Here is a 21,946-nt window from a genome sequence, read left to right as displayed (position 1 = left end):
ATCTTGAAGAATTTTCGTGAATCACGTAAGACACGTTGAACGTGTCCATCACGCAATTCCCCAAATCATTGCGATGTTCGTCCACTGGGAAACTCTCATTAGTGTTGCCATATCTCGCCATTATCCTGCCCACTGACGGGAAGGACCTCACCACACGGCGACCCGTGTTACTCTTGGCTTCATAATCGTTTCTACCCTTTAAGGTTTTAGCAAGTCTATAACTGGCTGGTGATATGATCGTGTAAGATATGCCAGAATCGTGTTTTCCTTCCTAAAGGGGATGTGGTATGTACCTGTGAACTCAAAGAATGTCCACCAAATGCCAATATCAATCGAATTTACAGCCTCCCATCCCATTGTTCGCACCAATCCCGTTACCGGATGGAAGAGCCTCTTCGGCGCTGCTCACCAGGTAGTGCACGGATGGATTGACAATGTCACGTAGAGGGAAAGTGTGGTCCTCAAGGCTTAACTTCTCCAGATCATCACTGAGAACTACGACATCCAAGTTCGCTTCCGACTTGGCCATCGGGGACGACCTTAGCGCCTTTTACACGACCACGAACGACTACTCGGGCGAGAGGGAAGGTAATCGTGTGGCGGCACTGGGTGAGAAGCCTTAGTTTGACACCAAGTCTTTGTGTCATCAATAGGCTCTTGCAAAGACTGCTTAAGCTAAGAAACCTGGCGTAGTGTAGATTCTAGATCCTAAATCTGGGTTGGCATTTTTCACCATGCCACTTGGAAACTCATCCCGTAAGGCTGTCTTCAGTGATGATTTATGCCTGATAGCCATTGGGGCATAGGTCTAACGAACGCTGCAACGTCGCAACCTTCACGACCTGGTCCCAGTAGAGGGCCAGGTGATAGTGGATTTCAAAGAGAAGATGATTGGAAGCGGGCGCGAGGCAAAGAAGAAGGGCGTGCCTACATGTACATGGCTCGTGGGTAAATCCAATAGGCCAGCTGGCTTCGGATGACACCATTCAATGCCCTGGCGGTTACGTGAAGAAATTCAACGGCTGAACTGCTAGCTTTGGAGATACTGACGTGCCTATTGGTCATGCTGATGCGTGTACTCCCAACCATGCACCCGTTAGGACGCCTGAGTCCTGACTGAGCACTACACTCAAAAATTAGAGTCATTTCCTGTGGGGTTCATGCACGCCCCCACTAACTTGGGCGACCAAACGCCGAACATTGGACTTGGGGGGGAGGAGTCTTTTCGGGGAACCACGCCTGAAGCGGGTCGAGCCGCCGGCTTCTGTGGTGGAAAGTTTAACTAAACAGTTCATGAAGCGAGGCATGAGGAACTTTCCTGGCTTCCAATGTCACTCTTTTCGCCCAGGTCTGTTCTCAGCGCAAGACATGTCGCTCACAGAAATCCAAAACTCTACTGTGTAGTAGTGCATAAACCATGCCAACCTAGAATCCTTGGTCAGGCAAGATATCTCTAGAAATTGCGATTTTGATATCTTTCGTGAATGACGGCAAGTATGTTACCATTGGTATACAGCCAGAAGATAAGCCCGCCCCACGCTTCTGAGAACCACTCGCAGCAAATGTTCTTTGAGGCCTTCTCACTATCTCTTATGCTTCGAGGTCGAAAATGGTCATGGTCACTGTCAACAAATAGCAGAAATGTCGAAGGATTCGGGCAGTGTTCGTATAAAGAGCCACATGCTCTCTGTCCTTGAGGCGAGCTCTTCGGCGCAGGCGACCGAGGTTACGAACCAGGATAACAGGTCGTGGCTCATTGTCACCTGTGTAGGAACTTTCCTACTCACATGTTGATCCCCCTATCGTCCCAACTTCAGCCAAGCTAGGACCCGCCTCACCCGGTTGTCCAGGTTTCGAGGATGAGACCATCCAACCACCCGGACGGGCTTGGGCTTCTCGTAATCATTCCCACTGAGTCTCAGTCGACCAAGGGCTGCAGACGACATGGGCATCAAGTGAGATGTTGGTGGTCTGCCGAGTCTGATGGTTGTGGAAGTGAAATACTCCGACGGCCTGGTTCCATCACTATCTAGTCACAATAGTTGAGCCAAAGGATCGTGATACCAACGTCTCATTTGGACGGCTGGCCATGATGGAAGCATAAGGGTAGGGCACCGTCCAGGTCTTCGGTCTTATTGTGACCTTCTTGTTGTATTTAAGGCTCGGGCCGCTTGTCACATTTCTAGGCTTACGGGACGAGTAGCTTGCAATAAGAGAAGTCAGCGTGCAACACTGAGAGGATGTTCACATGCAAGACCATGAATGGTAGGGCAAGATGAATGCACCTAGACCTAGGTACGAGGCCTGGAGTACTGCACCTGGCTTCCGAAATGTGATGGCATTGACTGGAACGGCCGACTCAGGGCCTCAGCCTTATTGGAGGACAGCGAGTCATTAGGCCAATGAAGCCTCCGGCCAAGAGACGCCGAAGACGCGTTTGAGAGGGGTCGATGGCCCCCCTCGGCCCGGGGTTTGCCCAGGGAGGCGCGGGGGCGCCTGTCGATCAGAGGCAGGACTCGGGACTCAGGGGGCCCTCGGTGTGCACACCTGGCAAGTTGGAAGTAGGTCCCGACTTCCCACACGTTTCTGCACGCGTTGATGTTCATACAAGTTCCTGCGCTGCTGGACTCCAATTCCAGCCTTGAGGAGCTGATGCAGAACAAGTCATTTTGCCGCAAGGCTTGGATGATCTTAACTGTCGCGAATCGCTGGAGAATGAATGAAAGCACTGCCACTCCAGGTGCTCGCTTCGGGCCCACCTGCACAAACTCAGCCAAAGGCCCCTAGCATGGTATTGGTACATCAAGTTTTCCAATAGCTTCTTTGACCCTTCATGTTAACTGGCAGAGGACTGATCTCGATGGGCTTTCCCATCGCGAGGCCTGGTCGCCGGGTGGGCCCCCAAATTGAGAAGTTCGTGCGGCACTGCTGGTGTTGTTAGCCGTCTCGTCGCTACCACACCTTCATTTTCCTACTGCGCACTTAGGTAGGTCGTATTCGGTCAGCGGCACACCCCTTGAGAATCTCATGTCTCCAGTCTCAATAGCGTGCTTTATTCCCCCTGGTCCTGCTTGGCCGTCTTCTTCTGGCTTCGCCTCTGATAAATTAGCCGCCCATAGCTCCAGCGCTTGTTGGGCCCTACAATATCATTTCCGATTCGTTGCTCTGGTCCCCAAAAGGCCGACCCACAGCACGGTGGCATCTACTTCACCAGCAGGTCTTCTAGCCATCGGAGTATTTCACACATGGATCAATGGTAAGTCGTCATTTAAGTGGGGTTTACACGGCTTTGGCTGTGCTTGTCCTGCATGGCTTGAAATTGATGCTGAGCTCGCACCCTTGGGAAACCCAGGGGGGCTCAAGCTCCAATCTCTATGAGCAAGGAATTGGCGGTCGCTCCAATGGAATCTCGACATTCTACCGCTAATTGAGAATGGCCTCTTCGTGGACCAAAAGTACTTGAGTCGATTGGTGCCGTCAGACGCAATGCCATGCTGCTTGGTTCGACCCCCAAGGCACTGCCTGTAACGTTATATGCTCATGTCTCTGGGGACGGCTTGGTACTCCATGGCTTCCTAATGCAAGCCACTTGCAGCGGTATCAGCGGCTATTCATGCCCATGCAGTGACGGAGGATTCCAACCAACTGAGTGACAAGTCATTAAGTCTTGCATCTCGAAGGTCTTTCATCTGGCCGCACATCGCCATAGCCAATATTGAATCTGCCTCGCTGTATCACGAAGGCGGATGAGACTCCCATCTTGAAAAGTGGTAGTTATATACTTGATGGATTGGAATGAATTGGAATGGAGGAACCGCGCTATTACTCGCACACCCAGCGTATTCCTGCATGAGACTTACGACATCCCGGCACCTATCACGATCGCTCGGCTTTTCATTTTCGTCGGCGAATTTCATCAGCTTTTAAGCCTTGAGACCATACGTCTGCGTCGAGCCTATTCTACTCTTTGAACAATAAAGTGTGCGATGTCGACTTCAACAATTCTACCACCCCGCTCATCCGCCAGATCATCATCAAGATCTCCACAGGTACGAAAAGCATCGACTTCGTCAAGGAAGGACAAGGTCCGCAAAGGAAAGCTGATCAAGTGCTGGACTGACGAGGAGGTTTGCTGATACCCTCGCACCACGTCCACCACAGTGTCACTGCTAACACGTGGCAGGAATCTTTTCTGTTTCGAAGTCGTCACCAAAAAATGCCCTACAAACAGATTGCAGATAGCCTACACAAGTCAGAGCTGGCTTGCAGATTACACTATCATCATATGACTGTGGGACGAAAGGGTCATCGTGCAGATGAACCTGACGATGAAATGTTGGGAGAAAACACCGCCTCTTCTCCGTCGACAGTACAAAGTGAACAGATTTCTCCTCCGCTACCACAAAGTGAAACATTGCCCTCGCGGACACGAACGCCGTCGGTATCATCACATATTGGCTCACCTTCAAAGATTTGCAGGTTACCGAGTTTCGAAACCTTCTTGCAGACGACGTTCCAGTCTGACTCATCCCACAAGAGATGCTATTCCATGCCCCAGCCCTTACCTTCCACCCTAACGCCGAATGCAACTGGCAAGGAAACCAGCCCCCAACCAAGTGGAACCAGGGTTTCGAGAACTTTATCAGGGACATGGTTAAGAGACCATGAAATGAGCTCTACACCTTTATGGTCAGGTCACATGTCGAGAAAAGAGGCGGCCAGATCCGAGGAACAAATGTTTGCATCTCCAGACCAACTCGGTCCCAATGAAGGCTTCGGACCGCCCCCTGGCCCCTCCAACTGATTGCACTGATTGCATCAATATGAGTTTGTGAAAGCAAAGCCTCGCTTTGCCGGGGCACATGCACTCCCAGATCACCTCTGCTGTTCGGTATATTTGGACTTTACGCGGCCCATTTCAGGCCAGGTCGACTACTTTCAGCCCGCATAGCGAGAGAGGCTGGTTTTGGTGGCCGGAGGGTCATATGATGAGCACTTTTAGGCGTCTTATCTGCTATGTACACTTTTGATCTTACGTTATTGGATTCGATGCCTGGGAATTCAATGGTTCCCTGACTGGCCGGCGAATCATTGTTTTATGACAGTTGTAGCTTATGTGGTCCAAACATAAGTTGCCTGGGTATCGGCTACGATATTTGGTTCTACTTTGCCGTATTTCTTGCCAGCTTGACCGCAGTTTGCGACCATAAGATTGAACATTATTCCTAAGACTGATGGGTTTGGAGCCATGACGTTGGAATATAAACCGTCATTCAAAGAACAGCAATCAATATTGTTTCACTATCCCATTCGTCAGGGGACATGATTGAGCTCCAATGCCGGCTTCAGTGCTTGCGTACACAAACCTGCACCATTGAGCCTTCCTCCACCTCATCAGGCAACCATTGTTGGGCTTTGGACCTTTTCCGGGCGATCATGGGACCATGAGCTTGTGTTGTTTGAAGGTACGGGGGCATATCTTGCCCGGCTCCTGTGCGACTGCCTGTCTCCTGCTTACTCCTGCATTGCCAAAAGCCGAAATCGAATGGAACCATCTAAATGGAAGGAGCAACTTTCAGGATAGAGTAGATTGAACCAGAAACAACACGAGCCGTTCGGGCCATCCAGAAGTCTCAATGCAGTACGTTGACGCAGCGTTAAAGGTTCGTCATTCACCAACTTTCAAAGCCCGCCCATGATACTGCCCCCTTGATTCGTACTCTCTGATTCTTGTTTCCAAGGCAAGCCATTCACGCCAGGATGGCCGAATGTCTAGCTTCTTTGGGGGTTCTTTGCAAGTCGCTTTTGGCCCGTTTCCCGACAATATTGCTCAAGAAGAACGACTTAAAGAAAGCAGCTCGCAGTCTCCATTGGTGATTTTGGATTGTTGACCACTGCTCGACATCCTCTCTTTCCAGCCGACAACCGAAAACCATCTTACGACGTAAGCCCAAATCCCAGTACCCTCAGAATGTCATCAGAAAGCATCCAGATAGTTTTTTTTCGGCGCCCCCGACATCGGCTGGATTACCCCGTACACCGACCATGGGTACTGCAAAAAGACATTGCAGATTGTAAAGGCTCACGGAGTCGAAGTCATCAATACCACTCAGATTTATGGCCTGAGTGAGAAAACGCAGGGCGAATAGAAAACAGGCGATTCGTTTACAATCGACACTAAATAGCAAGGCGGCGCTTTCCCCGGCTGGGCGACGAGAGACAATATCTTGCACAGTGGGAAAGAGAGTCTGCAAAGTCTCGGTGTCAAACAGGTGAGTGAATTTCTTTGGAATTGTTTACACTACCTGTGGGAATGTATGTCTTAGGATCGGTGCTGGGCTTGCTTGTTTGAGACTCTAAAGCTCTGAAGTCTTCCATTTTCGAAGCAGGAAAGCGAACATGAATTGCCCAATCGCTGTTGATCTTGTTTCTCTCTCCTGCTAGAGCTGGTCTTGACATCATTGTACAGGTCGATACTTTCTATTTGCATATATCTGATGGCAAAGGCCGCTATCCGAAACGCTAGCTGGCGTTCCACAGGCTTACCAACTGGGGTATTTCAGGCGGTTCGGGCTCTCAAACTTCCTCGCGGAAGAAATCCAGAGTGTGTACGATACCGCTAAAAAAAACCACGAGTACATCCTGCCCACCATTTACCAGAGCAATTATAACCCTGTCGCCCGTCTTCAAGAAACACTTTTGTTCCCTACTCTTCGGAAGCTTGGCATCGTATTCTATGCGTACAGCTCGCTGGCCGGGTGCTTCTTGACAAAGACAGCTGCAGATATCAAACAAGGAAAAGGTCGCCTTAACAACCAAGTGATAGATGTGCTGTGCAAGGAACCGTATGCCAAGCCAACATACGTTGACGCACTGGAAAAATGGGAGGCCGCCGCGGCAGCTGAGGGTGTCACCCAGGCCGTGCTTGCGAACCAATGGGTTGTCTTCAATCCACTTCTGAAGAAGGAGAGGGGGGACGGCATCGTCATCGGAGTAAGCAATAATGAGCAACTTGAACAAACCCTTGCCCACCTCAAGAAGGGCCACTTGAGAGACCAGGCGATGAAAGCAATCGATGATATTTGGGAGGCAATCAAACACGAAGCACCTTATGACAACACCCACAGGATGCTTCCTTGAGTCTCTGAGATGAGCCGGATGATGCCAAATGGTGCGCCCCGTCCTTTGAACAAGGTCAACATTAAATGGAAGGGCGGTCCGAGAGTGAATGTGATGTCTTAAAGGGGAGAGAGAAAATATTTGGTTACTTCTTTGTCAGTATCATTGGAAATTGGGGACAAATAATGGCCGAAGTAGAGAGCTCTGTTGTGGTCTACTGAGAATCCTCGGGTAGGAGGAAGAGCCAGATCAAATAGTCGGTTCATATTTCTCGCACCCAAACCCTGGCCCTGAAATTCATGAAAGACGTCGCGATGCGTTGACATCTTTCTTATCGAATTGCCCTAGGACTGTCACCACCGAGGCGGCGACAGCGAGCAGAGAGGCACCAGGCAGAAATGTTGACTGGATTGCAAGATCCCAATAGGTCGGCCTTTTATCGAGGCAAGGAAAGCAGGCGCCCGGTACTTTATCCCACCAGCTTCTGGTAGGCCTCCCCAGGAGCAGCGTATTTCATCTCAAGGTGTCGCATGCAAGGCACGCGACACAATCACAGGAACCTCAGTGTTGAGGCTCTTGGACAGCAGAAGGTCGATTCCCTGGTCATGCCCTAACAGCCCAACGTCTCCATGATTGTTTCATGGAGATCCATCCGCTGATCCGTTGGAGAAGCCCCCCCGGTTGGGGTTTCTCTCCAGGTAAGTTCTGACCAAGCCAAGTCCTACCCGGCGATGACTTCGTGTTGTGCTGAAAGTAGATTCTTCCAAGTCAGGATAAGAAATCAAATATTTCGTGGAGACTATAAATACTGACTTGTAGTCAGCTTGATCAGGGCGAAACCAATTCCAACTATGATTGTCGCGTGGACGCGCATTGCTCGAACGATGAGGTTGTAGGCAAGCTGAGGCAGCCCTACTTGGCACTGGCTTGGCAGACGGTCACATGACCCACTTGATGGCCCCTCATCACCAGTTTGCTCCGTCTGGCTCTTGGATATCCTCCGTTCCAAGTTCCCCTGTTCCCTTCCACTCCCCTGGTCTGCTTCTAGCCCGAGCTTACTACTCCGTACAGACGCTGTACGAGTAACAGTTCACCGTTGTCGGCTGGCTCGGTGCTCGGTGCCCTCTCCTCATTTCCTCCAAGCCTGAGATGCACTGCGCTATGGATTTATTGGCTGCTTGCCGACGCCATGCTTAGCCTTTTCATCAGAAATGATCACAAGGCTCATCCCTCGTGATCAAAGTTAACCACATTGTCGAGATTCGTTCTCTTTTAGCGTTGTTTGTAAATATCGATATCCGCAGCGTCTGTTTCTCGCGAGTCTCCGCATCAGGGCCGATCATGCCCTTCGACGTCGCCCTCCAAACATGCGTCTCCTAACCGTCCCTACTCTCCTTTGCTGTGCACGGCTCGCGCAGTCTGGCATCATCGAGCGAACATGGAGGGAAAGTCCAGAGACTTACTTAGCTACAAATGACGGGCAGCAAGAGGCGTTCCCAAATATCAGGGCGGGAGCAGGCGAAGCGGTGGCACGGTCTCACCTACCACCAAGTTTACGTGACACGTTGGATGCGATAGAGGTGATGCAAGACACATATTTTGACCTGTTCTCGGGAACTTGGCCTGACGCCATTGATTGGACCGCAGCTGTTATTGGAACACATGTTTCGGCTACACTATCCAGCATTATCGCCTCCATTGATATATCCTCTATAGCTAGCTGCTCTGACCTGGTGTCATGGCAGAATACTATAGATCGATACTTTGCCCACACCTCTATCTTCTACTTCGGCGAAAACGCCTTCTCCTTGCGGAATCAGGCTTTTGATGACATGCTGTGGGTCGTTCTTGGCTGGCTCGAGAACGTCAAATTTGTCGAGTTGTATTCGCTGAAGCATTGGGATTTTGTACAATCTGGTCATCGATCACTGTCCCCCGCCGGATGGCACGGCCTCCAATTTACTCCTATGGCAGCTCATCGCGCCCGCGTTTTCTATGATCTTGCATCAAATGGCTGGGACGACTCTCTTTGTGGAGGAGGAATGACCTGGAACCCATACCTCACGCCCTACAAAAACGCAATCACCAACGAGCTTTTTACCGCTGCGAGCATTGCAATGTACTTGTACTTTCCCGGTGATAACAATACCTCCCCATATATGACACAGGGCCAATACGATTATGCGAAGCCGCATGATGCTTTGCATTTGGAGAATGCAGTAAAAAGTTATAAATGGCTTCGGGAAAGCCAGATGACAGATGATGCCTCGGGCCTCTACCAGGATGGCTTTCATATATCTGGCTGGCGCCGTTACCCAAATGGCACCATAAACCCCGGTACTGAGCAGTGCGATGAACTCGACCCAATGGTTTACACCTACAACCAAGGTGTGATCCTGTCCGCCAGTCGAGGCCTTTGGATCGCTACTGGTGCTCGAAGTTACCTTGATGATGGGCATGCCTTGGTCGACAATGTCGTCAAGGCCACTGGATGGCCAAACACTGATGCCACCTGGGCTGGCTTGGGCAGAGGCGGTGTTCTGGAAGAGTTCTGTGATCACGGTGGCTACTGCAGCCAAAACGGACAAACCTTCAAAGGCATCTTCTTTCATCACCTATCCGAATTCTGTCGTCCCTTGTGGCCCCAGGAAGAAGCGTTCACGTCCGCAGAAGGCACGCAGTTTGACGAGGAGGTATATCAATACCATCTTTCCCGTTGCAGTGCTTACGAAAAATGGATTTCACACAACGCAGCAGCAGCTTCAGCAACCAAAGACGGCCATGGTCGCTTTGGTATGTGGTGGAAATTTGAAGAACCCAGCCAGGACACAATGTCAATCATTGAGCAAAGTACCACTCTTGCTCCAGGGGTCATTGACTATCTTAACCCTGTCCCGAACAGTTGGCCTCCACAACCAATACATGGCACAGATACTAATGACAGAGGGCGGGGCCGAACAGTGGAGACGCAGAGTGGAGGACTAGCTGTGCTGCGGGCAAAATGGAATTGGGAAGCTCATCTCAGCCAGATCTCTGCATAGCATACATGGCTCAGTCGAGTCAGACGTTTGACGATCAACTAGCATGCCACTTTAGAATGAACATGACTGAAGCATATACTCATCCCTAGAGATGGGCCGCTTTGGACAAGATGTGGATTTAGCGTAGCCCTCAAAGAAGAATTCACAATTGACACATCACTCGTTTTTGATGATGCTTTCTCAGGGCAGAAGGTCCGCAGGAGACTCAAAGTTCGATCGTGCTGAATGCGAAACTCGATGTTTAAATGCAGCATCGTGGCTAAGTGCGACTAACAGGACCAATTCCAGGAGCCAGCATCCCACCGCTACACACGCTTAAGTAATGGTAGCCTACGCTAAGCAAACAGAACCTGATAGTCAGGAGCAGGTTTCCCCCCGTATGAGACAACGGCACCTTTCCAAGGATAGCTGGACTCTTCCATCTAGGGTCAACGACAAGGTAATCTGCTTGATGCTGCCGCTACTGTCATGGAGTTACAGTAACGACCACTATTTGCCCCCTGAAGTAACATCTTCATGTTTGAAACCAGTTTCTTCGAAAACCTTGTCACCGATTTTGACGGGATCAGCAGCTGGAAGATCGTTAACAAAACCTGCCAACGCTCTCGCGAGGGCTAAGCTTACCTATCAAGACAAAATATATTCTCGCGGGCTTTGAGCTTGAGTTCGTCCAACCGTGGATGGTGCCTCGCTGGACACAAACATCCCCAGCCTTCATGTGAATCACGACGTCGTTATCAAGCCGACTACATGACACAATTAGCTGCTGCTCCACGAGCGATGGCAAGATTCATACCAGTCAAGTTCTCCTTCAAATAAAATTCCGAAATCCAAGGAAACTGTGCGATGGAACATCTGTCCCCTCTGTCAATGAATTGTTCATAGGAGGCCGCTGGTAACCTACAGTGACCGTATTTGGAGGAATGTCCACAATCCTCAGGACAACGCCCTTATCATTGGCTAAATTCGTGGTTTTCTTCTCGATGGGGTCCTCGTTGCCATTGAGGTTGGCAGGAAACTGAGAAGTTTCCCATAGGACTGCGAAGTTTGCATCGGCACTTATGGGGACACACGGGACCTGGCTGTCCTTCAAGACGATTGCATTGCCCTCTTCGTCATGGCCCGTGACAATGCGTCGGGGGTCGGGGAAGTAAGACGACATCCTCGATCCCTTTCACGGTGGAGAGAAAGGTTGTCCCACCGAGTACTTTGGTCGACAAGTGCTCTGAGGCTGGCAGGCAAAACTCCTTCTGCCACAAGAGCTGGCTGTTTCAGTGGAATATATCGAGTTGAGTTGAACGACGTGGCTTCGAACTTCACTTGCGGGGTTCTTAATAAAGGGCATGATTAAATCCGACTCATACTTCGATTCACCCTCTCTCCACACTTCCCGACCCTGTGAATCCTCTGAAAGGAGTAGGTAGTATAAAAGGCTGTCACGTGAGCGGATGAATCTCCGCAGTTAAAGCGTCCTCCCTGTCTGGCACTCTGAATAAGAGATACTCCGTGTAAAGGACGGAAAACCAGTTTCAATCCGCTCAAAGCTTAACACTTGTCGGCGGGTGGGTAGAATGGTACGAACATCGGATCCGATGCTTGGGTCTTCATGATTGGTTGGCAGACAAAACAGCCCTGCAAATCAATCGGTTTACCGCGTTGGGATCGGGATGTGTGGGGGACCGGCTGTTATCATTAAAGAAGTTACAAAAGGTTGGAGAGGATTACTTTAACATTTGGCGACGGGCTTGTCGTTTACTTCCGCTTTGATTCAGTCTGGGAGGATGGGATTCAAACCTACAGTGCCTGAAGGCTCCCCTTTCACGCTGCAAAATATACCATTTGGAGTGTTCTCAACGAAGCAAGATCCCTCACCGCGGTGTGCAACGGCAATTGGAGATTATGCCCTCGACCTCCGGAGCTTGAGTAAGTCTGGCTTCTTCGAGAAGTCCTCGGTAAAGGACGCTCTATCACAGGTATGGTCCAGTGCGCACTGCAGACTTGTAGTTTGGGCCCGAACCTCGCTGAACATCCTGACAGATCAATCTCAACGACTTTGCTGCTCTACCCGCCAAGACAAGAAGAGCAGTGCGAGAGCATCTTATATCGGCACTCAAAGAGGGAACCCTTCCTGAGGACATCGCACACAAGTTGTCTGAGGTCCAGTCGCACTTACCAGTAAACATCCCTGGTTATACCGACTTCTTTTGCTCGCTAGAGCACTGTCAAAATGTAAGTCGCCCAGGGCATGGGAGACGTGGCTTGCTAACGGATGTCAAGTGCTCGCCGATGAGCGGTGGAAAGATCCCAGAAAACTTCTTCAATGCGCCCTCGGCATATAATGGCCGAGCATCAAGTGTCATCCCTTCGCCATCACTAGTCCGTCGACCGAGAGGGGTCTTCTGGAAGCCTGGCAACAAGGAAGCGGAGTACGGCGTCTCCAAACTAGTCGATTTTGAGCTTGAGATGGGCTACATCGTCTCAAAATCAGTTCCGTATGGAGAAACCATAAAAGTGGACGATGCTCCCGACCATATCTTTGGGTTCGTCCTCTTGAACGACTGGTCAAGTCGAGACATCCAAATTCACGAAATGCCTCCATTGGGTCCGTTCAATTCCAAATCTTTTGGTACCACGATTTCTCCCTGGATCATCACCTTGGACGCTTTAGATGCATTCAGGACTGCGCCAAAGCATAAGACAAGCCCGCTTGAGCATTTGAGATTCGCCGACTTTGACCGTGGAACATTCGATGTCAAATTGGCCGCTCATCTCGAACGAGACGGGAAGCGCCATAAGCTTTGCACGAGCAATCTAAGTTACCTGTACTGGACTCCCTTCCAACAGCTGACGCATCACGCTTCGGCTAACTGTGGAATCCGCACGGGTGATACAATGGGGACTGGCACCATATCGGGAGCTGGTATTGATGAAGGCGGCAACAAGTATGAGTTGGGCTGCTTATTTGAAGCAACGCAACATGCGACTAAGCCACTGCAACTTGAAGGTGGAGTCGAGGTAGGCTACCTCCTCGATGGCGATTCCGTGATACTATCGGCGTGGTGCGAGGACGCTGATGGTAAGCATGTTCTGGGCTTTGGCGAATGCCGTGGGCAGCTGGTTGGCCCTGATGCACCAATCCACAATGTAACGGAATATTAATCGGAAGTGAGGTTTAGACGCGTGGTCCTTGATCAGCTGCCCCAATGAATTAATTTCACATCATCCCTCAGATGCTTCAGGGGCTTTGTAAGGTTGAATTTTATGCATTTGAGGACCAAATGGACAACTCGGCATAAATCGGTGGAAAGGTTAAACCCGATGCCGACTGCATCCAGCCTCTCAATCAGCCCGTCAGGGATCGCCAGGGATCTGGTACGTCTTCGACTCTTCGTACAGCCTATCCCATCCCTGGAACTCACCTAGCGTGGAGACTCAGGGATTGGCGCCTATTTCCTGCCACGAAACCGAGGTTCAGAAGGGCTTCCCCGGGATTTGGCCACCGAATCTGGGGCCCGGGGGGAGGCAAGCCTTGCCTTTTCCTTATTGCTGTCCGAGCCTGGCTTCAATTGTTCGCAATTTGCCTTGCGATCTCTGTCGCCATCCTAGTCAGAATCGAGGCACTGGCTACGCGAGAATGACTATTGAAATCCTCAGAAAATATAGCCCTTCTGGCAAGCTCAAGGGAGATTATCCAGCGTCTTTCAACCCCAGTATTGCAAATGCATGGCGGAGGACCTCGGAAGGTAATGACACGCCTCAGAGTGGTAGGGCCAATAGATGTTGATGATCATCCTCCAAGTTGGACACATTGATGCACATGGAAGAACTACCATGAACGCTTAGTCCGCCTATTTCCTCCGAATTTTCGTCTGCTTTACGATCCTGTCCCAAGCACGGGCCTCCCGAAAGTCCTGCTGGACCACTTCGGGGCGTTCACGGCAACGCTTGCATATCATTGGGTGCCACGAAATTCCCGGGTATTGCCTCGCTTCCACTAGTTAGCTAATGCTCATGGATGAGGATCTGGATTAGCAAACATGACCTAGATTGCAAGCCATGGGCCTCGCCTCCTCCCCAGAACATTCGTCACCTACATCCGCACAATTCCTCCTTTCACATCGTTAACAATTTGGCATTCCTCCTTTCTGGCCGGCTTGCCAGATTTCCCGTCGGCATGCCTACAATAATGCCAGAAATCGGTGGTCCCAAGCGGACGCAGTTCTCCAGCTGTGATGCGTGTCGAAATTCAAGGGTGGCCTGTGATGCTACCCGAGTTGGACATCAACCCGGAAAGACAAATTGGACAGGATCATGTTCCAGATGTACTAGGAGAAAGCGGCGGTGCACTTTTGAGGTATGGTTCCACGACCATTTCCATATTGCGTCTGCGAATAAGGCTGAACCGGAGTATTGGGTAGTGGATCAACAATGTAAAGAAAGTAACTCCGAAGCCTCGCCGGGATTCTCGGTCGATGTCCACCGCGACCAGTGAATCAGTTGTTTCGTATGATTCACCAGAGACGTCAAATAGTATTTTTGGCTGCGAGCCTGTCCTCAGACTTGCCGAAAACTACACCAGCCAGAGGCATCCCCGGCATTCTAGGTAAATGGAGTTACGCCACTCCGCTTCGTCCTTACTCACAGCTCGACAGCATATCTAGCGAACCGTTCGCTGTTCGCAGTGAACCGAAACGCAAATCTTTTGGCCCTCCAGCAGATGGCCTAGCAAACGACGCAACTGGACGCTGGCTCGATGAAATTTTCGAGAACTGTTTCGAATCAATCGTTGGACTTTGGTTGGGCAAGCACTGTTGCCCATTCCTTAACGACCCATCTAGCGATGTCATCATGCGGCCGACTAGACTGTTCACCGAGCTTGATGCATATATGGGGGAAGAATGGGAGTCTAGCACTCCAGGACACCTGAGTGATCTGCCAAGTCAACAGCAAGCTCGGGACTATCAGATCGACCAAACTCTTCGCCGTGCAGTACGAGCATTCTCTGCGAGATGGCTCCCGCTCATCCCACGAGAAGTGTCCGGGGTTGGTGACCACGAGGAAGAGATCCGACAGTTATGGCGTGCATCAAGAAAAGATATGCTGAGGGCCATCAACCGTGTGTCATATCGCTCTGTGATAACATTGTTTCTCTTTGGTTTGACTCCTATTCCGAACGGAATCTCCGACGACGAAGAGATGGAGGGCCTGACAGGCCAAATATGTGTACAGACGGCACTGCAACAGGTTCAGAGGCTCAGAGAGCGACAAAGAAATTGTCAGTTCAGTGGAGCGAAAGTCTCACCTGGATCTGATGCACTTGCCGCCCCAACCCCGGCCTCGAGTCTGACACAGGAATATCTGGCGTTCGAAAGCAGGGCTTACTGGTGTGCTTTAATGTTTGACACTTCGGGTTCACTGACGCTCAACTTCAGATCTTCCCTTACAGCAGGATTGAACGGCTTTACCTCCGAACCAGCGTGGCGATTGGTCAAAATGTGGCTTGCAGGTTCCTTTCACAGCAAGACGGAAGAATGGCGAACGAATGGATTTGAGCTTACGGACGATTCAGCTTGCCAAGTTATCGCCGCTGCCGCGGCTTGCAAATTGTACGTTTGGAAGATGATTGCAGTACTCAAAGAAGCACTTCGTGAAGGGGTCGAAGAGGAGATGGTCACCCAAGCCTGGACGTTCCTCATGGAGGGCATTGAAATGTTCAAAGTTACAATACGTCCTTTGCTGCGAGATTGTGAAAGGAGACTTCCATTTCTTGGGCAACTCGAAAGAATCAATTGGTATGAGACCGTACTACACTACTACCTTGGGATTTTGATCTTGGTCGATGCAGTGGAGGCAGCTGAGCGAACCGACTTGTTGTCAGAGCTCACAGAGACAAGGCTGGATGCAGAGCACGAGGCAATCAACGCCTTGAAATTTGGCCTCGAGAGCCAGTATACCATCTACGAACCCGCAACAGAGCAGGGCACAGACTTTCCCACAGGCTCATCTGGTCGATCCATCACGGCCTCGTTCGTGGCTGTCGATCCTTATCCTCATCACGTTGTGGCTTCTGTGCGACTCATGAACAAGGTCGTTTGCCGCGAGTACCAACAGGGCAAAATAAAGTATGAAGCTTATTCATATCTCTCATCTACGTTGCTCAAGGCTCTCGAACAATTACCCCAGTCTTCAAAGTCTGTCCAAGCGGCTCGCCAATATTTGCACTTGGCGTTCAGGGATCTGGACTCGTTTTCCACAGGAGACACGATTTACGGCATCTCTCAGGAGGAAGAATGCGATATTTACTGAACGGATTCAGGTCTGGCCCTTGCGGGATCCACTACCTTGCCTTGCCGATTGCTCGTACCTCACAGCAGGTTGGAGCTGGTGCGACTATCCTCGGTCGCGGATGTGCTGAGGGGGTCGGAAAACCAAGGCTCGGAAAATCACGTGAGAGGACCCTCATCCGTCAACCTCGCATGAAATGAGATATTCCGATGTTGGTTGGTTCCTCTTATTCACCATTAGGTGGGCCCAAGCCACAAGATGGAGTGCAGATGCCATAATTGCTTGCGACCTCGCTGTGCGAGATTGTGCAAGATTGTGTGGGAATCTCTTTGGTAAGCCGAAGACCCCGCGATTCACAATGCTTTGTGTTTCTGACAACCTCTCCACCAGTCACTAGCGAAACCAGGTCCAGGACACGAGTCGCCCCGCTCGTGGTTCACAGACTGCTTTGCTGTTGACAAGCTGGCCATGGGACTGATCCACTGCGGCATTTGCGGTACGAAATATTTCATCCCCGGATCCGGCTCGTACTTAGATTGACAGAAGTATATACTCACTTATCTCCTGGATCATGATTTGATCAGCCGTGGTTGCAATTCCAAAAACATCATATCTGGCTGATGCTTCTTACTGTTCCAATAGGAGAATTGCATCAATCATGAGCGAAGGGCCGAAGAATGCCATCCTATTCAAGGGGGCTGATGTCGTTAGCATGGACAAGAACATCGGGGTGTGCAAGAATTGCGATGTACTAGTCCAGGACGCTACTATCGTGAAAGTCGAACCGAATATTGAAGCACCGGAAGCTGAAGTCATCGACGCTCGCCATTGTATTATATCTCCTGGCTTCGTCGATGGACATCACCATATGTGGCAGCAATTACTGAGGTCAATTGCTACTGATTGGTCCCTGGCCGATTACCTGGTTGTTATTCGCCGATGCTATGGGAGCTTGTTCACTGCGGAGGATGTTTATGCAGCGAATCATGTCGCTGCACTGGACTTGATCCATAATGGAGTGACCACCGTCGTCGATCACTGCCATATCTTGAACTCCCCTGCTCATACTGATGCCGCAATCAAAGCGCTGAAAGACTCTCTGATCCGCGGAGTATTTTGCTATGGCTTCTACGAGAATCCACAGCTGCCAAGCGAGCACAGCAAGTTCGACGCGACCAGCTCCGAATTTCGGGCAGCAGCGAAGACTGAAGACGCTAGGCGGGCACGCAAACAACATTGGAAGACAAATTCGTGGGAGACAGATTTGCTCACCTTTGGTCTAGCCCCAGCCGAGGCCGAGACAATGGGCATCGACAACCTTCGAGAGCAGATTGCACTAGGGCGCGAGCTTGGATCCACGATTATCACCGCCCATGTTTCGTTGGGACAATACGACCCTGGTCAACAGATTGTACGACAGCTAGGTGAATCGAAGACTTTGGGAAAAGACCTCCTTTTCTCTCATGGCTCGTCCTTCACAACGGAAGAGTGCGAGTATTTGGCCGCCGCCAAGGCAGGTGTTGTATCAACACCCGAAACCGAGCTACAAATGGGAATGGGACGCCCGGTGGCTTTCAGAGCGGAGGGACATGGTTGCCATGTTGGGCTAGGGATCGACATAACTTCCAACAACGCAAATGACATGTTCAACCAAATGCGTTTACTGCTTCAAGCGGAGCGCGCTCGCAACAACGAAGAACTGGGTGCCGTCCCCGTCAGAATCAAACGCAGGTCTCTCGAAGCTCTTCGTATGGGCACACTGGGTGGAGCAGAAGCGCTCGGCATTGGTCATCTTGTGGGAAGCATCACACCCGGCAAGAGAGCGGATTTGATTATGGTGCGCTGTGATGATATCAACGTCGTCCCTGCCGTTGATCCCGTGGGAGTACTGATGTTCAATGCCAATGCCTCAAATATTGATCTCACCATGATCAATGGGAAAATATTGAAGAAGAACGGAAAGTTGGTGCACGCAGATTGGCACAAGTTAAGGGAAGATGTCCGGGCTCGTACGCAGAGATTGGTCGATGCTGCTGGAATTATCCTGGGTGACGATGCTGCGGGCGAGGAGTCAACTCTTGCCGAGTTTTCAAAGATGATGTCTGCAGCCTAAATTCTTTGCATCAGATTGTCAAGGTACTCGGTGTATCATACCGGTCTTCGCAAGACACCTCAAAATCAGTGAATAATGCATTATATCATGTTACTTCTTCCAGCCCCCAATAGGCTCAGCACTTCCGTTTCGTCCCGAGCGCATGACTCGACTCGGGACTTGCTGGCGTGCACAAAATCGCAACGTTATCTTGGGAGTGTCTACATTCGTTATCGACAAATAAGCATCTGGAATCAACATTGCACGAGTGTGAGACGAGACTACTTGGAAGGCTGCTTAACAGCGCCTCAGCGCCAATCAAAAACTCCTGGGCGACCTTCTCGCCAGGATCGACCAAAGGATCTAGCCTTCTTTGTGACACGTCAAGTGTCTATGTCTTAACAAACCACGAAGATATATACCTCCGATGCTGTCATTAGCACAAGCCCGTGGGCACCCCACCAGCAACTCTACCATAGGTAACCAATGTCAGACGATTGAATCCCACCCCGCAATCCCTCGTGCCTGGTTACAATGATACCAGATTCCGGTCTGGGAAGTGATCGACATCCTTGCAACCCTTTTTAAGCAGAGTAGCATCTGCACCGTGGGGAAAGACGGTCAAAGGCTATCATGGACGGGTATTTCCGTATCACCTGCGTCTTACTCCTGGGAACACATGCCTTGGTTCTGCACACCAGACCTCATGATATCCTTTCCCTGACCGCTTCAGGGTTTGAGCTCTCCCTGCTCCTTCGTCACCTCGCAGGCTCTCGCAAAACCTCGCCCTTTCTTGCGAAATGGCCACCATGGAGCACGAATCTAAAGATGTTGAGGAAGCGAATCGCAACGAGTCAGTAGTCGATGCGCATGATGAGGATCTGAAGAATCTTGAGCACGAACAACGCAATGTCGGTACGCTTGACCGAAGGTTGAAATCCAGACATGTACAATTCCTGGCGCTATCCGGTGCCATTGGAACAGGTCTTTTTGTGGGAAGTGGCCAGGCGCTGTCGTTAGCTGGTCCGTTCTCGACATTTCTTGCATATCTGATCACTGGATTCAATCTTTATGCGGTGATCAACAGTCTCGGCGAAATGACAACTTACCTACCATTGCCCGGGGCAGTGCCAGTCTTTGCTGCGCGATTTGTCGACCCGGCTCTTGGTTTTACCCTTGGTTGGAACTACTGGTACCAGTTCGCCATTGGAGTTCCAATCGAGATCTCTGCGAGCGCTGTCGTAATCTCATACTGGCCGAACTCGGTCTCGAACGCTGTGTGGATCACCATTTTATTCATCCCAATGGTTGTGGTCAACCTTTTCCCTGTGAGGATATATGGGGAGGCAGAGTTCGTGTTTGGAACCATCAAGCTGACTACTATCGTCGGGTTGATCCTCCTTATGTTTATTATCACTTTGGGTGGTGCTCCCAACCATGATCGCATTGGCTTTCGCTATTGGGATGACCCTGGTCCGATGCTCGAATATCTCAAAGACGGAAGCCTGGGTCGGTTTCTTGCGTTCTGGAAAGTCTTCATCCAAGCAACCTTCTCATATGGTGGTAGTGAGATGGTAGTGGTTGCTGCCGGCGAGGCCGAGAACCCTAGACGGAATATCCCAAAGGCAGTACGAAGAGTATTCTGGCGCATCGCCATCTTCTACGTTCTAGCCATATTCCTCGTCAGTATGTGTGTTTCTGCCGAGGATCCGCGGCTGTTGAATGCAATCAGCAAGTCAGCTCCCGGCGCGGCAGCAAGCCCGTTCGTGATCGCAATCGTCAACGGTGGAATTCCTGCATTGCCTAGCATCATCAACGCAGTGATCCTGTCCTCTGCCTGGTCTGCAGGAAACGCCTTCTTCTACGCGTCCTCTCGCATCCTCTACGCGACAGCTCTTGATCACAGAGCTCCGGCATTCCTCCGGTACGAGAAATTTGGCGTGCCATATGCATGCGTTGGAGCAACCACCGTTCTCAGTCTGCTCGTATATCTGAACGTCAGCGAAAACTCGGCAGAAGTATTCTTCTGGTTCGCCAACATATCTGCAGTAAGCACGCTCGTTGTTTGGGCCAGCGTCTGTGTCACATATCTCCGATTTTACTACGGCTTGAAGCACAATGGCATCTCCCGCTCGACGCTGCCGTACAAATCTCCTCTACAACCTTTCTTGGCATACTTTGCCGTCTGTTTCTGCAGCGTTGTCGCCTTTTTCAATGGATTCGATTGCTTTTTCCCAGGACGGTTCTCCGCGAAATCATTTATACCTCCGTACATCGACATACCGATATTTGCAGCCTTATTCCTTGGATACAAGCTAACCATGCGTACAAAATTTGTCAAGCTTAGTGAGATGGATCTCTGGTCTGGAAAAGCTGAGATCGACAGATTGGAAGGAACTTGGCCGGAGGTCAGACCACGAAACTTCCTACAAAGAATTTGGTTCTGGATTGCTTAGGCAATGAACAAAATGGCAGGCACGTGGGCCACGACACTATCTTTTAGGCACGACAATACGCTCTTTGCTCCAGGGATGTGGATGTTCGTCTCTTTGCCCTCGGGGTAACATTCCTTGTTAGAAATAATTGCCGAGGAACACCATAATGCAGATAGGGAAGGGCTCTTTGCTCTCGTCGATGATGATATCATCGACGGTTGAGGGTAGGCTCCGCCTGTATCAAGTAGTCCAAGTTCGAGCAGGCTGGATATAGACAATCCATGTTGCACAATTTGCTTTCCCTCCATCGCCACCAGTTTGCTCTGAATACGATGTCTACATGAGTGAGATGGGCAAGTAGGTTCCAGCATTGACTTACGTGTAGAGAAGGTATAATAGCAGGTTTCAATGAGTAGGTTATTAGCCAGGCACGAATATCGGGTACCAGAATTGGTCCTAGCTTCTCGGGCTTGAAACAATATGAACAGAATTCCACCGACCCGAGTCACAGCACAAAACAAATGGGAAGAGATTGCTAGACATTTTCCACACAGCTCCCTGCACATTCGGTCTTGCACGCCAACCAAGAAAATCCGTCCTCCGGCCGTGCTCCCCGAAGCATCGTAAGATTTACCCTGACACTTGTTCAAAGTTCGAGACGTTCAAAAGCTCGCATCCCAGATGCTCAAAGTGACTAGTTGGTCATGATATCTTGAGGCAGAGTATTCACTGAAGAAAGCCTCCTATTCTGATCCTCACACGCTTTATGGCGCTTGTCCACGAGTGGCAGAGAGTTTGGTGTTCAGAATCGCTGAATCTATTGAACCGCCGTTTTCTTGGTCCTTGCCATGTCTGCCTCGCTTCCTCATCAATCAGGAGCCCATCCCGTAGTTCGTGAGGACGACTTGACTGCCTCTGATTGCTTAATAGCCGATTGTCACCAAACAACAAAGGCAGTCGGAGACCGAACCGCC

The 21,946-nt window shown here is 50.5% G+C and overlaps 9 protein-coding genes across 9 annotated transcripts; 8 read left to right on the top strand and 1 right to left on the bottom strand.

The window, feature by feature from the left end:
- Positions 1 to 325: 325 nt before the first annotated feature.
- On the top strand, positions 326 to 623 carry A1O9_06841 (uncharacterized protein; the record flags this gene model as incomplete). Its single annotated transcript, XM_013403788.1, has 1 exon — positions 326 to 623. The coding sequence occupies exon 1, from the start codon at positions 435 to 437 to the stop codon at positions 621 to 623; it is 189 nt and encodes a 62-aa protein (XP_013259242.1). The 5' UTR covers positions 326 to 434.
- Positions 624 to 3,992: 3,369 nt separating this feature from the next.
- On the top strand, positions 3,993 to 4,654 carry A1O9_06840 (uncharacterized protein). The gene is made up of 2 exons (XM_013403787.1): positions 3,993 to 4,127; positions 4,184 to 4,654. The coding sequence occupies exon 2, from the start codon at positions 4,317 to 4,319 to the stop codon at positions 4,575 to 4,577; it is 261 nt and encodes an 86-aa protein (XP_013259241.1). The 5' UTR covers positions 3,993 to 4,127; positions 4,184 to 4,316; the 3' UTR covers positions 4,578 to 4,654.
- Positions 4,655 to 6,497: 1,843 nt separating this feature from the next.
- On the top strand, positions 6,498 to 7,140 carry A1O9_06839 (uncharacterized protein; the record flags this gene model as incomplete). The annotated part of the gene is made up of 2 exons (XM_013403786.1): positions 6,498 to 6,608; positions 6,661 to 7,140. 2 exons carry the CDS (start codon positions 6,498 to 6,500, stop codon positions 7,138 to 7,140), a joined length of 591 nt encoding a protein of 196 aa, XP_013259240.1.
- A 1,346-nt stretch (positions 7,141 to 8,486) lies between these two features.
- On the top strand, positions 8,487 to 10,160 carry A1O9_06838 (uncharacterized protein; the record flags this gene model as incomplete). The annotated part of the gene is made up of 1 exon (XM_013403785.1): positions 8,487 to 10,160. The coding sequence occupies one exon, from the start codon at positions 8,487 to 8,489 to the stop codon at positions 10,158 to 10,160; it is 1,674 nt and encodes a 557-aa protein (XP_013259239.1).
- A 489-nt stretch (positions 10,161 to 10,649) lies between these two features.
- On the bottom strand, positions 10,650 to 11,322 carry A1O9_06837 (uncharacterized protein; the record flags this gene model as incomplete). Its single annotated transcript, XM_013403784.1, has 4 exons — positions 10,650 to 10,732; positions 10,785 to 10,906; positions 10,957 to 11,015; positions 11,065 to 11,322. The coding sequence occupies 4 exons, from the start codon at positions 11,320 to 11,322 to the stop codon at positions 10,650 to 10,652; spliced, it is 522 nt and encodes a 173-aa protein (XP_013259238.1).
- A 619-nt stretch (positions 11,323 to 11,941) lies between these two features.
- A1O9_06836 (uncharacterized protein) lies at positions 11,942 to 13,319 on the top strand (the record flags this gene model as incomplete). Its single annotated transcript, XM_013403783.1, has 3 exons — positions 11,942 to 12,133; positions 12,198 to 12,389; positions 12,438 to 13,319. 3 exons carry the CDS (start codon positions 11,942 to 11,944, stop codon positions 13,317 to 13,319), a joined length of 1,266 nt encoding a protein of 421 aa, XP_013259237.1.
- A 1,689-nt stretch (positions 13,320 to 15,008) lies between these two features.
- A1O9_06835 (uncharacterized protein) lies at positions 15,009 to 16,466 on the top strand (the record flags this gene model as incomplete). Its single annotated transcript, XM_013403782.1, has 1 exon — positions 15,009 to 16,466. One exon carries the CDS (start codon positions 15,009 to 15,011, stop codon positions 16,464 to 16,466), a length of 1,458 nt encoding a protein of 485 aa, XP_013259236.1.
- Positions 16,467 to 17,103: 637 nt separating this feature from the next.
- A1O9_06834 (uncharacterized protein) lies at positions 17,104 to 18,558 on the top strand (the record flags this gene model as incomplete). Its single annotated transcript, XM_013403781.1, has 1 exon — positions 17,104 to 18,558. The coding sequence occupies one exon, from the start codon at positions 17,104 to 17,106 to the stop codon at positions 18,556 to 18,558; it is 1,455 nt and encodes a 484-aa protein (XP_013259235.1).
- A 788-nt stretch (positions 18,559 to 19,346) lies between these two features.
- Positions 19,347 to 20,993, top strand: A1O9_06833 (uncharacterized protein; the record flags this gene model as incomplete). The annotated part of the gene is made up of 1 exon (XM_013403780.1): positions 19,347 to 20,993. One exon carries the CDS (start codon positions 19,347 to 19,349, stop codon positions 20,991 to 20,993), a length of 1,647 nt encoding a protein of 548 aa, XP_013259234.1.
- Between the last annotated feature and the right edge of the window lie 953 nt (positions 20,994 to 21,946).

The sequence above is a fragment of the Exophiala aquamarina genome, assembly GCF_000709125.1.
Source record: "Exophiala aquamarina CBS 119918 chromosome Unknown aczIA-supercont1.5, whole genome shotgun sequence".
NCBI lineage: Eukaryota > Fungi > Ascomycota > Eurotiomycetes > Chaetothyriales > Herpotrichiellaceae > Exophiala > Exophiala aquamarina.
This window is presented reverse-complemented; position numbering and strand designations above follow the sequence as displayed.